This window comes from Coregonus clupeaformis, chromosome 7 (assembly GCF_020615455.1).
Source record: "Coregonus clupeaformis isolate EN_2021a chromosome 7, ASM2061545v1, whole genome shotgun sequence".
Lineage (NCBI taxonomy): Eukaryota > Metazoa > Chordata > Actinopteri > Salmoniformes > Salmonidae > Coregonus > Coregonus clupeaformis.
In genome coordinates this window covers 27244933-27270386 of record NC_059198.1, presented here as the reverse complement: position 1 = coordinate 27270386, position 25454 = coordinate 27244933, and the positions used below count along the sequence as shown (strand labels likewise).

The 25454-nt window shown below is 44.1% G+C and overlaps 1 protein-coding gene across 1 annotated transcript in view; it reads right to left on the bottom strand.

Moving 5' to 3' along the window:
* The window catches only part of LOC121568663 (myoferlin-like), an 89386-nt gene that overhangs the window by 44071 nt on the left and 19861 nt on the right, over positions 1 to 25454 (bottom strand). The window contains exons 4-16 of the mRNA XM_041879068.2: positions 12175 to 12283; positions 11441 to 11537; positions 9899 to 10065; positions 9256 to 9384; positions 8640 to 8702; positions 7140 to 7190; positions 6752 to 6782; positions 6482 to 6597; positions 3336 to 3462; positions 1290 to 1393; positions 1102 to 1170; positions 952 to 995; positions 684 to 766 (exon numbers count right to left, since the gene is read on the bottom strand). Of these exons, the coding sequence (XP_041735002.2) occupies positions 684 to 766; positions 952 to 995; positions 1102 to 1170; positions 1290 to 1393; positions 3336 to 3462; positions 6482 to 6597; positions 6752 to 6782; positions 7140 to 7190; positions 8640 to 8702; positions 9256 to 9384; positions 9899 to 10065; positions 11441 to 11537; positions 12175 to 12283 (1190 nt within the window). The remainder of the gene's footprint in view (positions 1 to 683; positions 767 to 951; positions 996 to 1101; positions 1171 to 1289; positions 1394 to 3335; positions 3463 to 6481; positions 6598 to 6751; positions 6783 to 7139; positions 7191 to 8639; positions 8703 to 9255; positions 9385 to 9898; positions 10066 to 11440; positions 11538 to 12174; positions 12284 to 25454) is intronic.

Genomic DNA, 25454 nt, shown 5'->3' with positions numbered 1-25454 from the left:
CGGCTAGTGGTAACTATTTAACAGTCTGATAGCCTGGAGATAGAAGCTGTTTTTCCGTTTTCTCCCCCCGTAAAAAAAATAAAAACATGGTAATACAGAGTAGTTCCCATGCTACATTGGTAGTCATACTGTAGTACTGTATTTAGAAGTGCTATGCCTGTTTGACAAAGGCTATAAAAAAATAAAAATAAGATATGTTTTATTTTCACATACACCAGATAGGTGCAGTGAAATGTGTTGTTTTACAGGGTCAGCCATTGTAGTATGGCACACCTTGAGCAAATTAGGGTTAAGTGCTCTCAAGGGCACATTGACAGATTTTTTTTACCTTGTCGGCTCAGGTATTCGAAACACCTTTCAGTTACTGCCACCCTATAGGGAAGCCTCATACAATAAGATGATGGTTTTTTACCTTCAGATGACAGAGTCGTGCAATTTTCTGCAGGTGTATCTGTTTGAAGGGACAGATGCAATGTGGGTGAGACAGGGAACACACACTCTCACACACACACGCACACCCCCACATACAGAGAGAGAGAGAGAGAGAGAGAGAGAGAGAGAGAGAGAGAGAGAGAGAGAGAGAGAGAGAGAGAGAGAGAGAGAGAGAGAGAGAGAGAGAGAGAGAGAGAGAGAGAGAGAGAGAGAGAGAGAGAGAGAGAAAGAGAGAAAGAGCGATACCATACCTTCAATCTCACCACCAGATGAAGCTATTTTGGTCAGATTTAGAAATGTGGTTCCTATCACGTCATTCCTGGTCAGACGATCCCTGTGTGAACAGTTCAATACATTGTAAATAAACGTTCATACGAGATCCATCTCTTCAAACTCAAAGTAGCAGAATTTAAAAGTGAAGGTATTCATGAATGTGGATAGTGTAATTCACAGTAGACCGTTATAACAATCCAAACATGTACAGTATCTGTCTTCCAGGGATGATAACCAAAGTCTTACCAGTCAAATACAGTCAACTTGATGCTTTCACACATGGATGGGAACTAAACAGGGAAATGAGAGCATGTTGTGTTCGTCTGGCTTCCAGTGATACTGTCATCCAAGGATGTTGTGGTGTACTACATGTAATACGAGAGAGCTAGTTCATACCTTGACCTGAAGGTTGATCAGCTGGTTCCACTCAGGATTTGCATTTTTCTCGACAATTTTGGTGCACAGCTGAAACCAAAACAATGTCATCACTAAGCAACATCAAACCAAAGATCTGAAGATATTTGCATAATGACGTTTTTCTTTCTCTTTCATTCTAGGAGTTGTGTTCTGAGACTTAGCTTTACCTTCTTGCCAGCGAAGCTGACCTCCAGAAATGGATCAACTAAGTTTTTCTTATCGCCTTCCCCTCCAAATACTTGTTTCACAGTCTGCACAAACGCATCATCCACTGTAAGATGGAGAGAATGGATATTAACATACCCCACCATAACAAATAACAGATGTTCAATCAACGTTGTGAAAGAGCAGGCCCACTGATTACAATGTTTGATTACTTGAAATGAATTTCCAGATACAGTGGGGGAAAAAGTATTTAGTCAGCCACCAATTGTGCAAGTTCTCCCATTTAAAAAGATGAGAGAGGCCTGTAATTTTCATCATAGGTACACGTCAACTATGACAGACAAAATGAGAAGAAAAAAATCCAGAAAATCACATTGTAGGATTTTTAATGAATTTATTTGCAAATTATGGTGGAAAATAAGTATTTGGTCAATAACAAAAGTTTCTCAATACTTTGTTATATACCCTTTGTTGGCAATGACACAGGTCAAACGTTTTCTGTAAGTCTTCACAAGGTTTTCACACACTGTTGCTGGTATTTTGGCCCATTCCTCCATGCAGATCTCCTCTAGAGCAGTGATGTTTTGGGGCTGTCGCTGGGCAACACGGACTTTCAACTCCCTCCAAAGATTTTCTATGGGGTTGAGATCTGGAGACTGGCTAGGTCACTCCAGGACCTTGAAATGCTTCTTACGAAGCCACTCCTTCGTTGCCCGGGCGGTGTGTTTGGGATCATTGTCATGCTGAAAGACCCAGCCACGTTTCATCTTCAATGCCCTTGCTGATGGAAGGAGGTTTTCACTCAAAATGTCACGATACATGGCCCCATTCATTCTTTCCTTTACACGGATCAGTCGTCCTGGTCCCTTTGCAGAAAAACAGCCCCAAAGCATGATGTTTCCACCCCCATGCTTCACAGTAGGTATGGTGTTCTTTGGATGCAACTCAGCATTCTTTGTCCTCCAAACACGACGAGTTGAGTTTTTACCAAAAAGTTATATTTTGGTTTCATCTGACCATATGACATTCTCCCAATCCTCTTCTGGATCATCCAAATGCACTCTAGCAAACTTCAGACGGGCCTGGACATGTACTGGCTTAAGCAGGGGGACACGTCTGGCACTGCAGGATTTGAGTCCCTGGCGGCGTAGTGTGTTACTGATGGTAGGCTTTGTTACTTTGGTCCCAGCTCTCTGCAGGTCATTCACTAGGTCCCCCCGTGTGGTTCTGGGATTTTTGCTCACCGTTCTTGTGATCATTTTGACCCCACGGGGTGAGATCTTGCGTTGAGCCCCAGATCGAGGGAGATTATTAGTGGTCTTGTATGTCTTCCATTTCCTAATAATTGCTCCCACAGTTGATTTCTTCAAACCAAGCTGCTTACCTATTGCAGATTCAGTCTTCCCAGCCTGGTGCAGGTCTACAATTTTGTTTCTGGTGTCCTTTGACAGCTCTTTGGTCTTGGCCATAGTGGAGTTTGGAGTGTGACTGTTTGAGGTTGTGGACAGGTGTCTTTTATACTGATAACAAGTTCAAACAGGTGCCATTAATACAGATAACGAGTGGAGGACAGAGGAGCCTCTAAAAGAAGAAGTTACAGGTCTGTGAGAGCCAGAAATCTTGCTTGTTTGTAGGTGACCAAATACTTATTTTCCACCATAATTTGCAAATAAATTCATTAAAAATCCTACAATGTGATTTTCTGGATTTTTCTCTCTCAATTTGTCTGTCATAGTTGACGTGTACCTATGATGAAAATTACAGGCCTCTCTCATCTTTTTAAGTGGGAGAACTTGCACAATTGGTGGCTGACTAAATACTTTTCCCCCCACTGTACGTGCAATCAATATGGTGGTGGCTGCCATAACTTCTGCCATATAGCTTACACATTTCCTTTACCTAGAAATATGCATACCCAAGTGGTAGGTGGAAGAAAAAAGAGGTTTAGGGATAAGGGAAGGGGCAAGGAGTTGTTTTTGGACTGGACTAAATGATACTTTGCTGCTGATGGAGGAAGGAAAATGGAGAAAGAAGGAGTATACACGTACTCTGAGGCATGTCCTCTGCACGGTACACCTTCAGGTTGAGAGTGACCAATCTGAGTGTTACCCCAGCCGGCACCAACAGATTACTCTCTATGTCATCTAGCTCCTCGTTCCGCTCTCTCTTCTCAGTCTGAACACACAGGAGAGGAGAGGAGAGGAGAGGAGAGGAGAGGAGAGGAGAGGAGAGGAGAGGAGAGGAGAGGAGAGGAGAGGAGAGGAGAGGAGAGGGATATTGTATACACATTATACTATACACTGTATAATCAATATTAAATTAAGTACAATGGTAGAGAATGTACAGTGAGGGAAAAAAGTACACTGCTCAAAAAAATAAAGGGAACACTTAAACAACACAATGTAACTCCAAGTCAATCACACTTCTGTGAAATCAAACTGTCCACTTAGGAAGCAACACTGATTGACAATACATTTCACATGCTGTTGTGCAAATGGAATAGACAACAGGTGGAAATTATAGGCAATTAGCAAGACACCCCCAATAAAGGACTGGTTTTGCAGGTGGTGACCACAGACCACTTCTCAGTTCCTATGCTTCCTGGCTGATGTTTTGGTCACTTTTGAATGCTGGCGGTGCTTTCACTCTAGTGGTAGCATGAGACGGAGTTTAGCTCATCCAGGATGGCACATCAATGCGAGCTGTGGCAAGAAGGTTTGCTGTGTTTGTCAGCGTAGTGTCCAGAGCATGGAGGCGCTACCAGGAGACAGGCCAGTACATCAGGAGACGTGGAGGAGGCCGTAGGAGGGCAACAACCCAGCAGCAGGACTGCTACCTCCGCCTTTGTGCAAGGAGGAGCAGGAGGAGCACTGCCAGAGCCCTGCAAAATGACCTCCAGCAGGCCACAAATGTGCATGTGTCTGCTCAAACGGTCAGAAACAGACTCCATGAGGGTGGTATGAGGGCCCGACGTCCACAGGTGGGGGTTGTGCTTACAGCCCAACATGTTTGGCATTCGCCAGAGAACACCAAGATTGGCAAATTCGCCACTGGCGCCCTGTGCTCTTCACAGATGAAAGCAGGTTCACACTGAGCACGTGACAGACGTGACAGAGTCTGGAGACGCCGTGGAGAACGTTCTGCTGCCTGCAACATCCTCCAGCATGACCGGTTTGGCGGTGGGTCAGTCATGGTGTGGGGTGGCATTTCTTTGGGGGGCCGCACAGCCCTCCATGTGCTCGCCAGAGGTAGCCTGACTGCCATTAGGTACCGAGATGAGATCCTCAGACCCCTTGTGAGACCATATGCTGGTGCGGTTGGCCCTGGGTTCCTCCTAATGCAAGACAATGCTAGACCTCATGTGGCTGGAGTGTGTCAGCAGTTCCTGCAAGAGGAAGGCATTGATGCTATGGACTGGCCTGCCCGTTCCCCAGACCTGAATCCAATTGAGCACATCTGGGACATCATGTCTCGCTCCATCCACCCACGCCACGTTGCACCACAGACTGTCCAGGAGTTGGCGGATGCTTTAGTCCAGGTCTGGGAGGAGATCCCTCAGGAGACCATCCGCCACCTCATCAGGAGCATGCCCAGGCGTTGTAGGGAGGTCATACAGGCACGTGGAGGCCACACACACTACTGAGCCTCATTTTGACTTGTTTTAAGGACATTACATCAAAGTTGGATCAGCCTGTAGTGTGGTTTTCCACTTTAATTTTGAGGGTGACTCCAAATCCAGACCTCCATGGGTTGATACATTTGATTTCCATTGATAAATTCTGTGTGATTTTGTTGTCAGCACATTCAACTATGTAAAGAAAAAAGTATTTAATAAGATTATTTCATTCATTCAGATCTAGGATGTTTTATTTTAGTGTTCCCTTTATTTTTTTGAGCAGTGTATTTGATCCCCTGCTGATTTTGTACGTTTGCCCACTGACAAAGACATGATCAGTCTATAATTTGAATGGTAGGTTTATTTGAACAATGAGAGACAGAATAACAACAAATAAAACCAGAAAAACGCATGTCAGAAATGTTATCAATAGATTTGCATTTTAATGAGGGAAATAAGTATTTGACCCCTCTGCAAAACATGACTTATTACTTGGTGGCAAAACCCTTGTTGGCAATCACAGAGGTCAAACGTTTCTTGTAGTTGGCCACCAGGTTTGCACACATCTCAGGAGGGATTTTGTCCCACTCCTCTTTGCAGATCTTCTCCAAGTCATTAAGGTTTCGAGGCTGACGTTTGGCAACTTGAACCTTCAGCTCCCTCCACAGATTTTCTATGGGATTAATGTCTGGAGACTGGCTAGGCCACTCCAGGACCTTAATGTGCTTCTTCTTGAGCCACTCCTTTGTTGCCTTGGCCGTGTGTTTTGTGTCATTGTCATGCTGGAATACCCATCCACGACCCATTTTCAATGCCCTGGCTGAGGGAAGGAGGTTCTCACCCAAGATTTGACGGTACATGGCCCCGTCTGTCGTCCCTTTGATGCAGTGAAGTTGTCCTGTCCCTGTAGTTCTGGGCTGATTCCTCACTGTTCTCATGATCATTGCAACTCCACGAGGTGAGATCTTGCATGGAGCCCCAGGCCAAGGGAGATTGACAGTTATTTTGTGTTTCTTCCATTTGCGAATAATCGCACCAACTGTTGTCACCTTCTCACCAAGCTGCTTGGCGATGGTCTTGTAGCCCATTCCAGCCTTGTGTAGGTCTACAATCTTGTCCCTGACATCCTTGGAGAGCTCTTTGGTCTTGGCCATGGTGGAGAGTTTGGAATCTGATAGATTGATTGATTCTGTGGACAGGTGTCTTTTATACAGGTAACAAGCTGAGATTAGGAGCACTCCCTTTAAGAGTGTGCTCCTAATCTCAGCTCGTTACCTGTATAAAAAGACACCTGGGAGCCAGAAATCTTTCTGATTGAGAGGGGGTGAAATACTTATTTCCCTCATTAAAATGCAAATCAATTTATAACATTTTTGACATGCGTTTTTCTGGATTTTGTTGTTGTTATTCTGTCTCTCACTGTTCAAATAAACCTACCATTAAAATTATAGACTGATCATTTCTTTGTCAGTGGGCAAACGTACAAAATCAGCAGGGGATCAAATACTTTTTTCCCTCACTGTAGAGACAGACAGGTGAGGTGTAAAGTGACATAGCATAGTGACACAGCAGTCGTACCGGTGGCTCGTCTCCTGTCCCCACGATCACCAGGCTGACCTTCAGGTAACCTTTGGACCCCGAGCTAGAGTCGTCAGGTTCACTCAGGAGAAGCCACTTCCTCATTATGGCATGGGCTGTTGACCATATGAATACACACATACCAGACACACAGACAGACACACACACACACACACACACACACACACACACACACGTGTCTTTGAAGAGAATTGAAGATCAAGATAATACTTTCTTTGTTTTATCACTCTTCTGTGAAGAGGAACTTACCAGGTTCGTCGTAGATGTACCCAACATCCAACTGATAAAATAAAAAGAAAGTCTGGTTACGGATACAATACACAACTGATTTTAACCATATTTCAACCAATTTATGTTTGTTGACAACTCAATAAAATATCAACCAAATATGGATAATGAGGTTTTTGCCTGGAAGGATGATTACAGAAATATATTCAATACTGTATAAATACAGTGTAGTAGTGTGCATTGTAGCCATACCATGTTTGAACAAAGGATCCATGTGATTTATCCAATGTTTTCTGTCATTGTTATGACATGCAAACATAATAGATTGGATATAACTGATATATTGCTCTGTAAATAACTAAATGAAATGCACTTTTTGTAAATTAGGATATTTAAATGTATATGTCACCTTGAACTCTCCTATTAGACTGTCTGCTCTGAGGGAGTAGGAATCATAGACCTGCAGATCGATAAGATAGATATAGATGATTAGTGATGTTGAAACAAAGCCAGCCCCTAGTTTCTGAAATGCTTCATAGTTTATAATGCTCCACAATCAAGGAGTTTTAAAAGGTTTGAACATTAAGAACACCAGCTCGTTCCATGACATCCAATCAAATGTATTCATAAAGCCCTTTTTACATCAGCAGATGTCACAAAGTGTTATACAGAAACCCAGCCTAAAACCCCAAACAGCAAGCAATGCAGATGTAGAAGCACGTGGCTAGAAAAAACTACTTAGAAAGGCAGGAACCTAGGAAGAAACCTAGAGAGGAACCAGGCTCTGAGGGGAGGCCAGTCCTCTTCTGGCTGTGCAAGGTGGAGATTATAGGAGTACATGGCCATTAAGGTCAGATCGTTCTTCAAGATGTTCAAATTCTCATAGATGACCAGCAGGGTCAAATAATAATCACAGTGGTTGTAGAGGGTGCAACAGGTCAGCACCTCAGGAGTACATTTCAGTTGGCTTTTCATAGCCGAGCATTCAGAGGTCGAGACAGGAGGTGTAGATAGAGAGATAGAGAGAGAGAGAGAGCGTTCGAAAACAGCAGGTCTGGGACAAGGTAGCACGTCCGGGAGGGAGAAAGAACAGAGTCTCCCGCTTCCATTGTACGGCCATCAGATGGCCTTCCCCACAGCGTCTTGCCATGGCGAGACGGAACAGAGCCTCCCGCTTCCACCATACAGCCATCACATGGCCTTCCCCACAACAGAGCCTCCCGCTTCCACCGTACGGCCCTCACATGGCCTTCCCCACACGTGTCTCACCACGCTGAGACGGAACAGATCCTCCTGCTCCGCCAGGCAGCCATCACACGGCCTTCCTCAGATGTGCCACCCACACGCGCCCATCTTCTCTCACACGCAGTTTCTCCACGCAGCGATTCCACTCTGACCAGTGGTGACTCGGACCAGTAGCGACCTCATTGTCAGAAAGTCTCTCTTGCATAAGGGCAGGGGGGCCAGCACAACCTTGGCTTATGCCTGGGGGCTGATCCTGCTGGGAGGCCAGCTACCAACCCAGATCACCGACCGGGGTCTGGCCTCCCCATCGACTCACCCTCCAGGCATCCTGCACAATGGCGGGTCAGCTCTACCCTTCCTGCATGTTCATCAGATCCATGTTCACACAACCTTGGCTTACGGCCGGGGGTTGGCTCTGCCAGCAGGCTCAGCACAACCTTAGTCCACGACTGGGGGCTGATCCTGCTGGGAAGCCAGCTACCAACCCCGATCCCTGACCGAGTTCTGGCCTCTCAGTCCACTGTCCACGCCAAAACCCTCTTACCATACTCCATCAACTACAACCCCTTCCGACATGTTCGTCAGATGGAGAGAAGCCGAACTCGTGAACACACTGTATAAAGATACAGACTATACCCAGTCTGAGAGGGAGTGTTGTACTTACCCGAATACTGATATAGTCATCTAAAAGCTCTGAAGGCAGCATGTTGACATTGAAGAAGAAAACCTGTGGAGAGGGTTTATAAATATGTTGATATATACAGTATTTTCATTGTTTATTTATGTACATAGTAGAGAGTTAGGCATAACCATTACCATTTTACATAGCTTTCTATACTCTTGATTTTGAAGGAACTTCATACAGACATACTGTAGCAATTGTATAGTATACTAGGAAAGGTTGAGAAAATGCATGTGAGAGGTCAAGGGTGATAGATGATGTATCCAACTGAGGATTCTGCTTTAGATTTACTCAAACATATCACTGAGAAGAAGAAGAAGAAGAAGAAGAAGAAGAAGAAGAAGAAGAAGAAGAAGAAGAAGAAGAAGAAGAAGAAGAAGAAGAAGAAGAAGAAGAAGAAGAAGAAGAAGAAGAAGAAGAAGAAGAAGAAGAAGAAGGAGACAAGCGTTTAAAGGGGTGAAAAAGCCAATCAATCAAAAGATGAAATACTGGAACGAAGATTCTCTTCAGTGCAATCAGAGAAGTGAAACTTTGCCTTAGTGGTTTTGATTTTGGAGTGTAAGGGCAGTTTAAAACCATAGATGTATGAAGAGATTACCTCATCAAAGAAGGGGTTGTTTCCTCGTCTGATCCTGGTTCTGTGGGTCTGTCCGCACACATTCACTTTGACAACCGGTTTGATGTTGTTGCCCGGCAACTGTCGGCCCTCGATAACTCGAACACGAATCTGGTCATTGAAGACAACAGTGTGACAGAGTTTAACCAAAACGGAGCGACTTCAACAAACACAAAAATCCTTAATTAGGCCTTTAATTTATTTACCTGCAGGCGCTGTTCTACTACAAAATGCATATCTACTTCCTTTTTTCCTTCCTTCCTTGAGGCAATTACTGATCTGTTAGTGATTGAATTGGTGAATCCATAGTTATCATATTGCTGTCACCTCTCATACCTATACAGATTAGTGATTACCTCAAGTAAGATAGAATGGGATGAAGGACGCATTTCATAAGTATTTAAACAGGGCCCCATACTACCATCCAGGGCTGCATCTCAATAGTCCTTTCCTATTCTCCTCTCCCACTGATCTGAAAGAATTGGAGGGTGAAAGCCACCATCCACCATACTGCTTTCATCTGTCCTTTGGTTTCAGATCAGTGCAAATGAAGGAAAGAGAGATGAGGAGAGGAGGATACTTTAAACGTTTTACATGCACTTCATGTGGTAGCTATGTACCCTACCTGGAAGTCCTGGGGCTTGTTGGCTAGGGCCCGGTGTCTCTTGCGGCTGGTCCGGACAGGCCTCTGGTTGGGGTTACCAGGCTGGCCAGGTGTGGGTGGAGCTCCAGGGGTCCCCACCTGACCCCCGAGGGATACCTCCTCCCCATCCTCCCCTTCCTCCCCCCCACCTGGGAAGCCAGAACGTGCACACACAAGCACACACACACAAACACATCATACTTTCCTTTCACATCCCCTTTCTTTCTCTATGTGAAAACCAAGCGTATTGCTTGGAAGCATTTAAACACAGGATGACACACTATTCTCTACCGACAGGTGACTTGTGTTCAGCACATTGTCTGCTGAGAGTACTTGTGTGTATTTAAAAAATACATATATACTGCATATACTTTTTTTCCATACCCTACCATCCCTACCCTGATTGGAGTAAATTAACAGACAACAATACTTCTACTGCTACTTACAGCTATTTTTGCTCACATCTACGGTACCTGTAGTTAAAGAATTAGACATACAGGTATATTCCTAATTTCCTCTTTCTTCAAGTGCTGGATTTTCACCCACAGCAACCAATCCACCATCCAATCTGAACTCCAACTCTCCGATGTCCACAGATTAACCCATCTTTCCCAATATAATGCCATTTTGCTATTTCCTTTTGCAATTTCCATTTTACTACGAGGGTCCTGAACCTCCCTATTTGTAACATTTCTACCAATATAGCCATAAAAATAAAGACTTTACCCAGGAGTAAAATTATATTTCCCATTGACTGATCTATTTTTTTCAGATCACCTAACAATACAGTTTGCAGGTCCATCTGTAACCTGATATTATGACATAACAACCATTCCTGGAACTGACTCCAAAAGCGAGCAACCAATGGAATATACCAGAAAATATGTTCTATTGATTATGTTGCCTTGTGGCAGAGTCTGCAAAAGGCTGTGTGTGTTGTTTGTCTTGTTCATTTGCATCCACCATTTCCATAAACAGCAAGCAGCCTTTCACTGGTGTAATGAACACAGACAAGCCAGTACCACTCCAATACTTCCTACCAACCAAAGCCTAAAACCACAACATCACTCCACCTCACTAGCCTGGTTACCTGGGTTGTATTCATTAGAGACCTAATGGAGAGAGAAAAAACCTCTGAAACAGGTAGGGACTACCTGGACTTGTCCAATAAGAAATGCAAGCTTTTGTTTTCCGTTTTCAAAAGTTTCCTGTTGTGTGCCCTAATGAACACAACCCTGGCTACCAGATCTGTTTGTACTTTAGTCAACTGCTCATTACATGATATTGAACGACAGAGGAGTTGGCTAACACACAAACAAATCTGGGAATCAGGCTTCCACTGCAATACCAAACCCGAACATACCACTGAGATAGCTGCATACTTTTCTAAAACTACATGTATAAGAGTTGATTTACATTATTAGCATGTCAAAGGCATTGGAACTGATCTCAAGAGAGAAGGAGACCATTTGCTTAACCAAAACAAAGAGATGATGTGCCACATATTTGTTATGTTAAACTGACCTGTGTCCCCATACGACTGGTCTTCATCAGTTTGATTGTTAAGGTTAGGAGTGGTGTTAGCTGGCGGCTCATACCCTATCATCAAATTAATGGTCGCCTAAAAAACAGATGGGATTAAATGTCAAAATGCTCCTTCAACACAATGTATCACACTTGCAAATACTTACAGTACTGACAACTTTAATTGCCATAAATGGTCAAGAAGTTTTAACCTAGTTATGATATTGTAGCAAATGCGTGGGTTAGTTCCGACCGGGACTCAGACCTGAGTCCAGCAACTATCAACCCAACACCTTAGCAGTTACACCAAGAGACAAGAACCTCTTGACGATGTCGCTAGGTGTTGGGTTAAGGTCGCTACTCGCTACACTAGCCCCTCCCTTCAGGAGAGCATTGTCCAAGCTTCTTTATTCCAAGTCCTTCATGTGTACACGCCTCTCCGATGACCTTATGGGCGCCATCACACTTCTTACATCAATGTAGGGAATTTGTGTGATAGTTCTGACCGGGACTCGAACCCGGGTCCAGCGACTTTCAACCCAACACCTTAGCCATTAAGCCAAAAGCACCGAACCTCTTGACAATGTCACTACAATAAATTATTATCGGTTACACTTCATATTTACATTTAAGAATAAGCCAATTGTAAACACTTATACATGTTTATAAATCTCGTTAATTCTTGAAGCTGTTAATTCTTAGTAACGCAAGTGTGTAGCCATAGAGAAACTCACCCCAGTATCCTGTTTCTTCTCATTGACCAGGGACAGGTTCTTTGCTGGGAAGGACTTGGTGTGACCATGAGCCAGGTCTTGTAGAGAGATCTTAGCTGAGCCAATAAATCTGGAAAAGAGGTAAAAAGTAATGAGAACCTATTGTTTTTATGTGATATGAATCTTTCTTGTGGAAACACGTACAGTGACATAATAATATCATACCCAGATCACTTATACAAATGTATATATTATGCTTGATAGTCTACTGCATAAAGGGGTGTAGATTTCCTCTGTTGTTTGCGTGCAATGATGTATGTCATTTTATTCAGTACCAGTCAAAGGTTTTAGAACACCTACTCGTTCAAGGGTTTCTCTTTATTTTTACTATTTTCTACATTGTAGAATAATAGTGAAGACATCAAAACTATGAAATAACACATATGGAATTTTATTTAAATTTTTTATTTAACCTTTATTTAACCAGGTAAGCCAGTTGAGAACAAGTTCTCATTTACAACTGCGACCTGGCCAAGATAAAGCAAAGCAGTGCGATAAAAACAACAACACAGAGTTACATATGGGGTAAAACAAAACATAAAGTCAAAAATACAACAGAAAATATAATATATATATACAGTGTGTTCAAATGTAGCAAGTTATGGAGGTAAGGCAATAAATAGGCCATAGTGCAAAATAATTACAATTAGTATTAACACTGGAATGCTAGATGTGCAAGAGATGATGTGCAAATAGAGATACTGGGGTGCAAATGAGCAAAATAAATAACAATATGGGGATGAGGTAGTTGGGTGGGCTAATTTCAGATGGGCTGTGTACAGGTGCAGTGATCGGTAAGGTGCTCTGACAACTGATGCTTAAAGTTAGTGAGGGAGATAAGAGTCTCCAGCTTCAGATATTTTTGCAATTCGTTCCAGTCATTGGCAGCAGAGAACTGGAAGGAATGGTGGCCAAAGGGGGTGTTGGCTTTGGGGATGACCAGTGAGATATACCTGCTGGAGCGCATACTACGGGTGGGTGTTGCTATGGTGACCAATGAGCTAAGATAAGGCGGGGGTTTGCCTAGCAGTGATTTATAGATGGCCTGGAGCCAGTGGGTTTGGCGACGAATATGTAGTGAGGACCAGCCAACAAGAGCGTACAGGTCACAGTGGTGGGTAGTATATGGGGCTTTGGTGACAAAACGGATGGCACTGTGATAGACTACATCCAATTTGCTGAGTAGAGTGTTGGAGGCTATTTTGTAAATGACATCGCCGAAGTCAAGGATCGGTAGGATAGTCAGTTTTACGAGGGCATGTTTGGCAGCATGAGTGAAGAAGGGCTTTGTTGCGAAATAGGAAGCCGATTCTAGATTTAACTTTGGATTGGAGATGCTTAATGTGAGTCTGGAAGGAGAGTTTAAAGTCTAACCAGACACCTAGGTTTTTGTAGTTGTCCACATACTCTAGGTCAGAACCGTCGAGAGTAGTGATTCTAGTCGGGTGGGCGGGTGCCAGCAGCGTTCGATTGAAGAGCATGCATTTAGTTTTACTAGTGTTTAAGAGCAGTTGGAGGCTACTGAAGGAGTGTTGTATGGCATTGAAGCTCGTTTGGAGGTTTGTTAACACAGTGTCCAATGAAGGGCCAGATGTATACAAAATGGTGTCGTCTGCGTAGAGGTGGATCTGAGAGTCACCAGCAGCAAGAGCGACATCATTGATATACACAGAGAAAAGAGTCAGCTCAAGAATTGAACCCTGTGGCACCCCCATAGAGACTGCCATAGGTCCAGACAACAGGCCCTCCGATTTGACACATTGAACGCTATCTGAGCAGTAGTTGGTGAACCAGGTGAGGCAGTCATTTGAGAAACCAAGGCTATTTAGTCTGCCAATAAGAATGAGGTGGTTGACAGAGTCGAAAGCCTTGGCCAGGTCGATGAAGACGGCTGCACAGTACTGTCTATTATCGATCGCGGTTAATAATATCGTTAAGGACCTTGAGCATGGCTGAGGTGCACCCATGACCAGCTCGGAAACCGGATTGCATAGCGGAGAAGGTACGGTGGGATTCGAAATGGTCGGTGATCTGTATGTTAACTTGGCTTTCAAAAACTTTCGAAAGGCAGGGCAGGATGGATATAGGTCTGTAACAGTTTGGATCTAGAGTGTCACCCTCTCTGAAGAGGGGGATGACCGTGGCAGCTTTCCAATCTCTGGGGATCTCAGACGTTACGAAAGAGAGGTTGAACAGGCTAGTAATAGGGGTTGCGACAATTTCGGCGGCTAGTTTTAGAAAGAAAGGGTCCAGATTGTCTAGCCCAGATGATTTGTAGGGGTCCAGATTTTGCAGCTCTTTCAGAACATCAGCTGTCTGAATTTGTGTGAAGGAGAAGCGGAGGGTGCAGAGCTGGTGGCCAGTGTAGTGGTAGCCAGGTGGAAAGCATGGCCAGCCATAGCAAAATGCTTGTTGAAATTCTCGATTATTGTAGATTTATCGGTGGTGATAGTGTTTCCTAGCCTCATTGCAGTGGGCAGCTGGGAGGAGGTGCTCTTATTCTCCATGGACTTTACAGTGTCCCAAAACTTTTTGGAGTTAGTGCTACAGGAGGCACATTTCTGTTTGAAAAAGCTAGCCTTTGCTTTCCTAACTGCTTGTGTTTATTGGTTCCTAACTTCCCTGAAAAGTTGCATATCGCGGGGGCTATTCGATGCTAATGCAGTACGCACCACAGGATGTTTTTGTGCTGGTCAAGGGCAGTCAAGTCTGAGGAGAACCAGGGGCTATATCTGTTCTTAGTTCTGTATTTTTTGAATGGGGAATGTTTATTTAAGATTGAGAGGAAATTACTTTTAAAGAACAACCAGGCATCCTCTACTGACGGAATGAGATTGATATCCATCCAGGATACCTGGGCCAGGTCAATTAGGAAGGCCTGCTCGCTAAAGTGTTTTAGGGAGCATTTGACAGTGATGAGGGGTGGTCGTTTGACCGCGGACCCGTTACGGACGCAGGCAATAAGGCAGTGATCGCTGAGATCCTGGTTGAAGACAGCGGAGGTGTATTTAGAGGGTAAGTTAGTCAGGATGATATCTATGAGGGTGCCCATGTTTACGGATTTAGGGTTGTACCTGGTAGGTTCCTTGATGATATGTGTGAGATTGAGGGCATCTAGTTTGGATTGTAGGATGGCCGGGGTGTTAAGCATATCCCAATTTAGGTCACCAAGCAGTACGAACTCTGAGGATAAATGGGGGGCAATCAATTCACATATGGTGTCCAGGGCACAGCTGGGGGCTGAGGGGGGTCTGTAGCAAGCGGCAACAGTGAGAGACTTATTTCTGGAAAGGTGGATTTTTAGAAGTAGAAGCTCAAACTGTTTGGGCACAAACCTGGATAGTATGATAGAGCTCTGCAGGCTCTCTCTACAGTAGATTGGAACTCCACCCCCTTTGGCAGTTCTATCTAGAAGGAAAATGTTGTAGTTGGGGATGGACATTTCATAATTTTTGGTGGCCTTTCTAAGCCAGGATTCAGACACTGCTAGAACTTCAAGGTTGGCGGAGTGTGCTAACGCAGTGAATAACAAACTTAGGAAGGAGGCTTCTGATGTTAACGTGCAGAAAACCAAGGCTTTTACGGTTACAGAAGTCAACAAATGATAGCTCCTGGGGAGTAGGAGTGATACTGGGGGCTGCAGGGCCTGGGTTAGCCTCTACATCACCAGAGGAACAGAGGAGGACTAGAATAAGGATACGGCTAAAGGCTTTAAGAACTGGTCTTCTAGTGCGTTGGCTACAGAGAATAAAGGGGGCAGATTTCCGGGCGTTGTAGAATAGATACAGGGCATTATGTACAGACAAGGATATGGAAGGATATGAGTACAGTGGAGGTAAACCTAAGCGTTGGGTAACAATGAAAGAGATAGCATCACTGGAGGCACCGATTGAGCCGGTCTCGGAGTGTATGGGGGGTGGAACAAAGGAACTATTTGAGGCAGTTTGAGGGACTTGGGGTTCTACAGTTAAATGGTATAATAAGAACTAACTGGAACAGCAATAGGCAAGGCATATTGACATGGGAGAGGCATAAAGCAATCACAGGTGTTATTAGAGAGAGCTAAGACAACAACTGGTAATGGTGATAAAGTTTGGGCTGAGGCTAAACAGATAAACAGGACAGGGTACCGTGTAAAGGAACAGTCCAGCAGGCATCAGCTGTGCAGCTGAGTGATCATAAGGTCCAGTGAACAGCAATATGTGAGTCCGAGAGCAGTTCGAATTAGTACTACAGCACAGCGAACAGGAAGCACGGCTGTCGTTTGCGTGTGCTAGCGGTCCGGGGCTAGCAGATGGATCTTCGTGGTCGTCGCAACGGGAAGCCTGTTGAAACCACAGACGATTACGTCGGCAGAACAGTCGTGATGGATCGGCGAGGTTCCATGTTGACTCTAGGAGGACCCGTCCGGTTGACAGAGAGGTAGATAGCCGGGAGATGTACCTAACTCAAGGCTAGCTCAAGGCTGATTAGCCAACAACAACGTTAATTTGGTTGCAGCTAGCTAGTTGCAATTATCCAGTGTTAAAAAGGTCCAGTGACTCAGTGATTCTGGCAGAAAATCCGATAGGTTCTGGGTCGATATGATGTAGTAACCAAAAAAGTGTTAAATAAATCAAAATATTACATTTAACATTTAAGTCATTTAGCAGACGCTCTTATCCAGAGCGACTTACAGTTAGTGAGTGCATACATTTTCATACTGGCCCCCTGTGGGAAACAAACCCACAACCCTGGCGTTGCAAGCGCCATGCTCTACCAACTGAGCTACACGGGACTATATGTTATATTTGAGATTCTTCAAATAGCCACCCTTTGCCTTGATGACAGCTTTGCACACTCTTGGCATTCTCTCAACCAGCTTCATGAGGTAGTCACCTGGAATGCATTTCAATTAACAGATGTGCCTTGTTAAAAGTTAATTTGTGGAATATCTTTCCTTCTTAATACGTTTGTGCCAATCAGTTGTGTTGTGACAAGGTAGGGAGGGTATACAGAAGATAGCCCTATTTGGTAAAAGACCAAGTCCATATTATGGCAAGAACAGCTCAAATAAGCAAAGATAAATGACAGTCCATCATTACATTAAGACATGAAGGTCAGTCAATACGGAACATTTCAAGAACTTTGAAAGTTTCTTCAAGTGCAGTCGCAAAAACCATCAAGCGCTATGATGAAACTGGCCCAGAGTTACCTCTGCTGCAGAGGATAAATTAATTAGAGTTACCAGCCTCAGAAATTGCAGCCCAAATAAATGCTTCACAGCGTTCAAGTCACACAGGGCCTCCCGAGTGGTGCAGTGGTCTAAGGCACTACATCGCTGTGCAACTAGAGATCCTGGTTTGAGTCCAGGCTCTGTCGCGACCGGGAGACCCATGGGGCGGCGCACAATTGGCCCAGCGTCATCCAGGGTAAGGGAGGGTTTGTTCTTGTCCCATCGCGCACTAGCGACTCCTGTGGTGGGCTGGGCGCAGTGCACGCTGACTCGGTCGCCAGGTGTACAGTGTTTCCTCTGGCTGACTTCCAGGTTAAGCGGGCAAGAAGCAGTGCGGCTCATTTGGGTTGTGTTTCGGAGGATACACGACTCTCGACCTTCGCCTCTTCCGTGTACGTACGGGAGTTGCAGTGATGGGACAAGACTGTAACTACCAATTGGGGGTAAAAAACAAAAGTTCAAGTCACAGACACATCAACTGTTCAGAGTGGACTGTGTGAATCAGGCCTTCATGGTCAAATTGCTACAAAGAAACCACTACTAAAGGACACCAATAAGAAGATGAGACCTGCTTGGGCCAAGAAACACAAGCAATGCACATTAGACCAGTGGAAATGTGTCCTTTGGTCTGGAGTCCAAATTGGAGATTTTTGGTTCAAACCGCCATGGCTTTGTGAGACGCGGTGTGGGTGAACGGATGGTCTCCGCATGTGTAGTTCCCATCGTAAAGCACGGAGGAGGAGGTGTTATGGTGCTTTGCTGGTGACACCATCTGTGATGTATTTAGAATTCAAGGCACACTTAACCAGCATGGCTACCACAGCATTCTGCAGCGATACACCATCCCATCTTGTTTGGGCTTAGTGTGACTATCATTTGTTTTTCAACAGGACAATGATCCAACACACCTCCAGGCTGTGTAAGGGCTATTTTACTAAGAAGGAGAGTGATGGAGTGTTGCATCAGATGACCTGGCCTCCACAATCACCCGACCTCAACCCAATTGAGATGGTTTGGGTTGAGTTGGACCACAGAGTGAAGGAAAAGCAGCCAACAAGTGCTCAGCATATGTGGGAACACCTTCAAGACTGTTGGACAAGCATTCCTCATGAAGCTGGTTGAGAGAATGCCAAGAGTGTGCAAAGCTGTCATCAAGGCAAAGGGTGGCTACTTGGAAGAATCTAAAATCTAAAATATATTTGTATTTGTTTAACACTTTTTTGGTTACTACATGATTCCATATGTGTTATTTCATAGTTTTGATGTCTTCACTATTATTTTACAATGTAAACTCAGCAAAAAAAGAAACGTCCCCTTTTCAGGACTTTGTCTTTCAAAGATAATTTGTGAAAATCCAAATAACTTCACAGATCTTCATTGTAAAGGGTTTAAACACTGTTTCCCATGTTTGTTCAATGAACCATAAACAATTAAATGAACATGTACCTGTGGAACGGTCGTTAAGACACTAACAGCTTAGAGATGGTAGGCAATTAAGGTCACAGTTATAAAAACTTAGGACACTAAAGAGGCCTTTCTACTGACTCTGAAAAGCACCAAAAGAAAGATGCCCAGGGTCCCTGCTCATCTGCGTGAACGTGCCTTAGGCATGCTGCAAGGAGGCATGAGGACTGCAGATTTGTCCAGGGCAATAAATTGCAATGTCCGTACTGTGAAAAGCATTCCAGGTGAAGCTGGTTGAGAGAATGCCAAGAGTGTGCAAAGCTGTCGTCAAGGCAAAGGGTGGCTATTTGAAGAATCTCAAATATAAAATATATTTTGATTTGTCTAACAATTTTTTGGGTCCACATTATTTAATATGTTTTATTTCATAGTTTTGATGTCTTCACTATTATTCTACAATGTAGAAAATAGTACAAATAAAGAAAACCCCTTGAATGAGTAGGTGTGCCCAAACTTTTGACTGGTACTTATATATTTTTGACTTATCACAGGCAGTATCCAGTTCTCATTTGAACTTCTTTCAGAATTGACAAACCTAGCAACAAGTCCTATAGAGCAGTTATATTTGCCACACAGATCTGACGAAAGTCCCTTATGGAGGAACTGAGGACTTACTAGGAAGGTACCAGGAGTTCTTTATTATGCAATCAACCATGATTAAGAATCATGTTACATTGCTCAATATCAGTTATTCCCATTATGTATACATTGCCACCACTGTGCCATGCAGCCACAATTTACAGAAGTGTGTCTCTGTCAACATATTGTTGATACCATTGAGGCACTTTGGTTGTACTGGACTGGAGGGACTCAAGAAAAACAAAGTGATAGGATGGTAGCGAGAAGACGACTGTCTGTAACTGAGTGATCTTAGTAAGCTGTCACAATGACAAACATCAGCCTAGCTTAGCTTATTTTGGCAATCATTAGAGGCTTCCCCGGAGAACACTGGGAAAAATGTAATCTATGCTCTGTAGTGAGAAACAACAGTCGCTCCCACAGACGAGGCCAAACAATCATGAAAGGAAGGATGAGGAAAGACTAACCACTGGGAGCAATTAGCATCTACCACAGGCATGCCTGTAGTCTGGCCTTGTGTACCAGGCTGAGGTGAGGAGAGAGAGAGAGAGAGCAGGCAGAGTCTAGAGTAGGAGAAGGGCTCCTGATTTCTTCTGCAAAAGATAGAATTAGAGTTTGATACATTTCGCAAGGACTTATACAGGATACTAACCTCAACTTCAAAACCTTAAATCAAAATCAAAATTCCATACCTAAAACCTTGATTTTGGACAAAATTACCTGAATGGACTATTACTACCAAGGACTATCAAGAAAAAACTTATATTAGACACTATTTGCTGACTGCTACAAAGAGGGGAACGTAAGCAACTTAATTTTCCACACAGACCATCCCCTGGCATGGCACAGGCATGGCACCCCTATGTCAAGAGAGAGGGTATTGGCCCAGGGTGGAAACTCAGAATACTAGACATTGAGGAAATTGAAACAACCTCTATCAACGTGTACAAGTCTGGGACCGTAATGGTGCAGGGCATCCTCATGCAGTTCCAGCAGGATTTATACGGGAACAAAGAGAGAGCACAGCAGGAAAAGCTCTCTCTGTGACGACCTCCCCATCCTGAGTGAGTCTGATCACACCTCTTCAAACTGTCCTGCAGACGAGGATAGTCACCCCCCCCCCAGCACTGAACACATCCAGGTCCCAGAACTGCACTGCTCCTCCATCATTGAGAGTGATAAATTCACAGAGCTGGAGAGACATGGTGGAGCTCAGAGAGCTAGTCATTTACATTTACATTTACATCATTTAACAGACGCTCTTATCCAGAGCAACTTACAAATTGAAACAAATCCACACAATCCAGACAGAACAAACCCACAACACAGACCAGCACAACAACACCCCCCCAGCAAGACCCGGGAGGCAGAAGGTGGAGATGGACGGCTGTCTGAGAGAGCTGGCTGCTCTACGGACTGAGGTGAGAGAACTTAAAGAGGCACACATGGCACTGAAGGAGGGGGTGAGAAAGCTGAGGTGTGACAGAGAGCAGGACACTCCCCCAGAGAAGCCAGCAGAACAGCCCACCTCAGACCCGGACCACAACCTCAACACCACAATGGGACAGATAACACAGGACCCACCAACCCAACAGACCCCAGCCCCTCCTAACAGCCCTCCTGTCAGCTCTCCCGATAGTTCTCCTGACAACCCCCAAACATCACAACTTCTGCCAGGACCCTGAAGGACGTCACCCTCAACCGTAGCCCCAGCACCTCACACAGGAGCAACAGAGCAACGGACACCCTGCCGAGACCTGCGAGACACCCTCCCATACCTGCAAGACCCCCTCCCGAAGGACCTGCACTGAGAGAACCCATGCCAAGAGGACCTACACCCAGACTACAGCATCACCAACCACACCCCAACCAGCTAAGACCACCCCAAGCAAACCCTGGCCACACCCTATATAGGCCCCCCAATATCAGACCTATGCCCCTTCTGCCCACCCCATACCCTCCGCCCCTGAGACAAGGACCTCAACATGACAGCAGGACATATGCCCAGGTCGTGAGCAGAGCAACAGGCCCAACCCCCACTATTACACCCGCCCAAGCCCCATCCTGCGACCTAAGAGGTATGTATCATTCAACATGCTCTGCTCACACCTAGTGTGATGGTCCGGGCCTAAACCACACAAAAACATCACTAGATACTATGGAACAAAAAGCTTTTACTATCTCATCCTGGAATATACAAGGTCTGAGGTCATCTGGCTTTGGCCTAAAGAGCAGGAACCCAGACTTCAAAGAAATTGGAAATACAGACATTGTCATCCTACAAGAAACATGGTATAAAGGAGATGGACCCACTGGTTGCCCTCTAGGTTACAGAGAGCTGGTAGTCCCATCCACCAAACTACCAGGTGTGAAACAGGGAAGAGACTCAGGGGGTATGCTAATTTGGTATAGAGCAGACCTAACCCATTCTATTAAATTAGTCAAAACAGGAGCATTTTACATCTGGCTAGAAATGAATAAGGAAATTATCTCAACAGAGAAAAATGTCCTCATGTGCTATATCCCCCCAATAGAATCCCCATACTTTAACGATGACAGCTTCTCCATCCTGGAGGGGTCGATCAACAATTTCCAGGCCCAGGGACATGTAGTAGTCTGTGGCGACCTAAATGCCAAAACTGGACAAGAACCTGACACCCTCAGCACACAGGGGGACAAACACCTACAGTACCTGGAGGTGACAGCATTCCCTCCCCCATATGCCCCCCTAGACACAACTACGACAACATAACCAACAAAAATGGGTCACAACTCCTGCAGTTCTGTCGGACGCTGGGTATGTACATAGTCAATGGTAGGCTTCGAGGGGACACCTACAATAGGTACACCTATAGCTAATCTCTTGGTAGTAGTACTGTAGAGTACTTTATCACTGACCTCAACCCAGAGTATCTTAGAGCGTTCACAGTCAGTCCACTGACACCCCTATCAGATCACAGAAAAATCACACTACTTGAACGGAGCTATGCTCAATCATGAGGCATCAAAGCCAAAGGAACTGAATAATATTAAGAAATGCTATAGATGGAAGGAAAGTACTGTGGAAATCTACCAAAAAACAATTAGGCAACAACAAATTAAATCCCTTCTACACAATTTCCTGGACAAAATGTTTCACTGTAATAGTGAAGGTGTAAACTTGGCAGTAGAAAACCTAAACAGTATATTTGACCTCTCAGCTTCCCTATCAAATCAAAAAAATTCAAGCAGACAACCTAGAAAATTAACAATTACAAATGGAATGAAGAATGCAAAAACCTAAGAAAGAAATTGAGAAACCTATCCAGCCAAAAACATAGAGACCCAGAAAACCTGAGCCTACACCTTCACTATGGTGAATCACTAAAACAATACAGAAATACAGCACGTCAGAAATCAGCTCAATGTAATTGAAGAATACATAGAATCTAACCACTTCTGGGAAAATTGGAAAACTCTAAACAAACAACAACATGAAGAGTTATCTATCTAAAACTGAGATGTACGGATAAACCACTTCTCCAATCTTTTTAATATAATAATATGCCATTTAGCAGACACTTTTATCCAAAGCGACTTACAGTCATGTGTGCATACATTTTTACGTATGGGTGGTCCCGGGGATCGAACCCACTACCCTGGCATTACAAGCGCCATGCTCTACCAATTGAGCTACAGAGGACCACGCTCTATAACAAAGAACAAACAGCAAAAACATATATATGATCAAATACAAATCTTAGAACCAACAATTAAAGACTATCAGAACCTACTGTTTTCTCCAATTACATTGAATGAACTACAGACAAAATGCAAACCCCAAAAAAGGCCTGTGGGGTTAAATGAAATGATAAAATATACGGACCACAAATTCCAATTGGCTATACTTAAACTCTTTAACATCATCCTCAGCTCTGGCATTTTCCCCAATATTTGGAACCAAGGACTGATCACCCCAATCCACAAAAGTGGAGACAAATTTGACCCCAATAACTACCGTTGGATATGCGTCAACAGCAACCTTGGGAAAATCCTCAGCATTATTATTAACAGCAGACTCTTTCCTCAGCGAATACAATGTACTGAGCAAATGTCAAATTGGCTTTCTACCAAATTACCGTACGACAGACCACGTATTCACCCTGCACACCCTAATTGACAAACAAACAAACCAAAACAAAGGCAAAGTCTTCTCATGCTTTGTTGATTTCAAAAAAGCTTTCGACTCAATTTGGACTGAGAGTCTGCTATACAAATTGATGGAAAGTGGTGTTGGGGGAAAAACTTTATAAAATCCATGTACACAAACAACAAGTGTGCAGTTAAAATTGGCAAAAAAAACACACATTTCTTTCCACAGGACCGGGGGGTGAGACAGGGATGCAGCTTAATCCCCACCCACTTCAACATATATATCAACGAATTGGCGAGGGCACTAGAACAGTCTGCAGCACCTGGCCTCACCCTAATAGAATCTGAAGTAAAATGTCTACTGTTTGCTGATTATCTGGTGCTTCTGTCCCCAACCAAGGAGGGCCTACAGCAGCACCTAGATCTTCTGCACAGACTGTCAGACCTGGGCCCTGGGCCCTGACAGTGAATCTCAGTCAGACAAAAATAATGGTGTTCCAAAAAAGGTCCAGTTGCCAGGACCTCAAATACAAATTCCATCTAGACACCATTGCCCTAGAGCACACAAAAAACGAAACATACCTCGGCCTAAACATTAGCGCCACAGGTAACTTCCACAAAACTGTGAACGATCTGAGAGACAAGGCAAGATGGGCCTTCTATGCCATCAAAAGGAACATAAAATTCGACATACCAATTAGGATCTGGCTAAAAATACTTGAATCAGTTATAGAACCCATTGCCCTTCATGGTTGTGAGGTCTGGGGTCTGCTCACCAACCAAGAATTCACAAAATGGGACAAACACCAAATTGAGAATTCTGCAGAAAATATCCTCCATGTACAACGTAAAACACCAAATAATGCATGCAGAGCAGAATTAGGCCGATATCCGCTAATTATCAAAATCCAGAAAAGGAAACGATTCCCAAACCTTCCATAACAAAGCCATCACCTACAGATAAATGAACCTGGAGAAGAGTCCCCTAAGCAAGCTGGTCCTTGGGCTCTGTTCACAAACACAAACAGACCCCACAGAGCCCCAGGACAGCAACACAATTAGACCCAACCAAATCATGAGAAAACAGAAAGATAATTACTTGACACATTGGAAAGAATTTACAAAAAAACTGAGCAAACTATTTGGCCCTAAACAGAGAGTACACAGTGGCAGAATACCTGACCACTGTGACTGACCCAAAATTAAGGAAATCTTTGACTATGTACAGACTCGGTGAGCATAGCCTTGCTATTGAGAAAGACTGCCGAAGGCAGACCTGGCTCTCAAGAGAAGACAGGCTATGTGCACACTGCCCACAAAATGGAGGTGGAAACTGAGCTGCACTTCCTAACCTCCTGCCAAATGTATGACCATAGAGACACATGTTTCCCTCAGATTACACAGACCCACAAAGAATTCGAAAACAAATCCAATTTTGATCAACTCCCATATCTATTGGGTGAAATATCACAGTGTGCAATCACAGCAGCAATAGTTGTGACCTGTTGCCACAAGAAAAGGGCAACCAGTGAAGAACAAACACCATTGTCAATACAACCCATATTTATGTTTATTTATTTTCCCTAATGTACTTTAACTATCATTACAACACTGTATATAGACATGACATTTGAAATGTCTTTATTCTTTTGAACTTTTGTGAGTGTAATGTGTACTGTAATTTTTTATTGTTTATTTCACTTTTGTTTAATATCTATTTCACTTGCTTTGGCAATGTAAACATATGTTTCCCACGCCCATAAAGCCCCTTAAATTGAATAGAGAGAGAGAGAGACAGAAGGAGGGAGGGAGAGATATAATTGATTTGGGTGAGAGGTGGGGATAGAGCGAG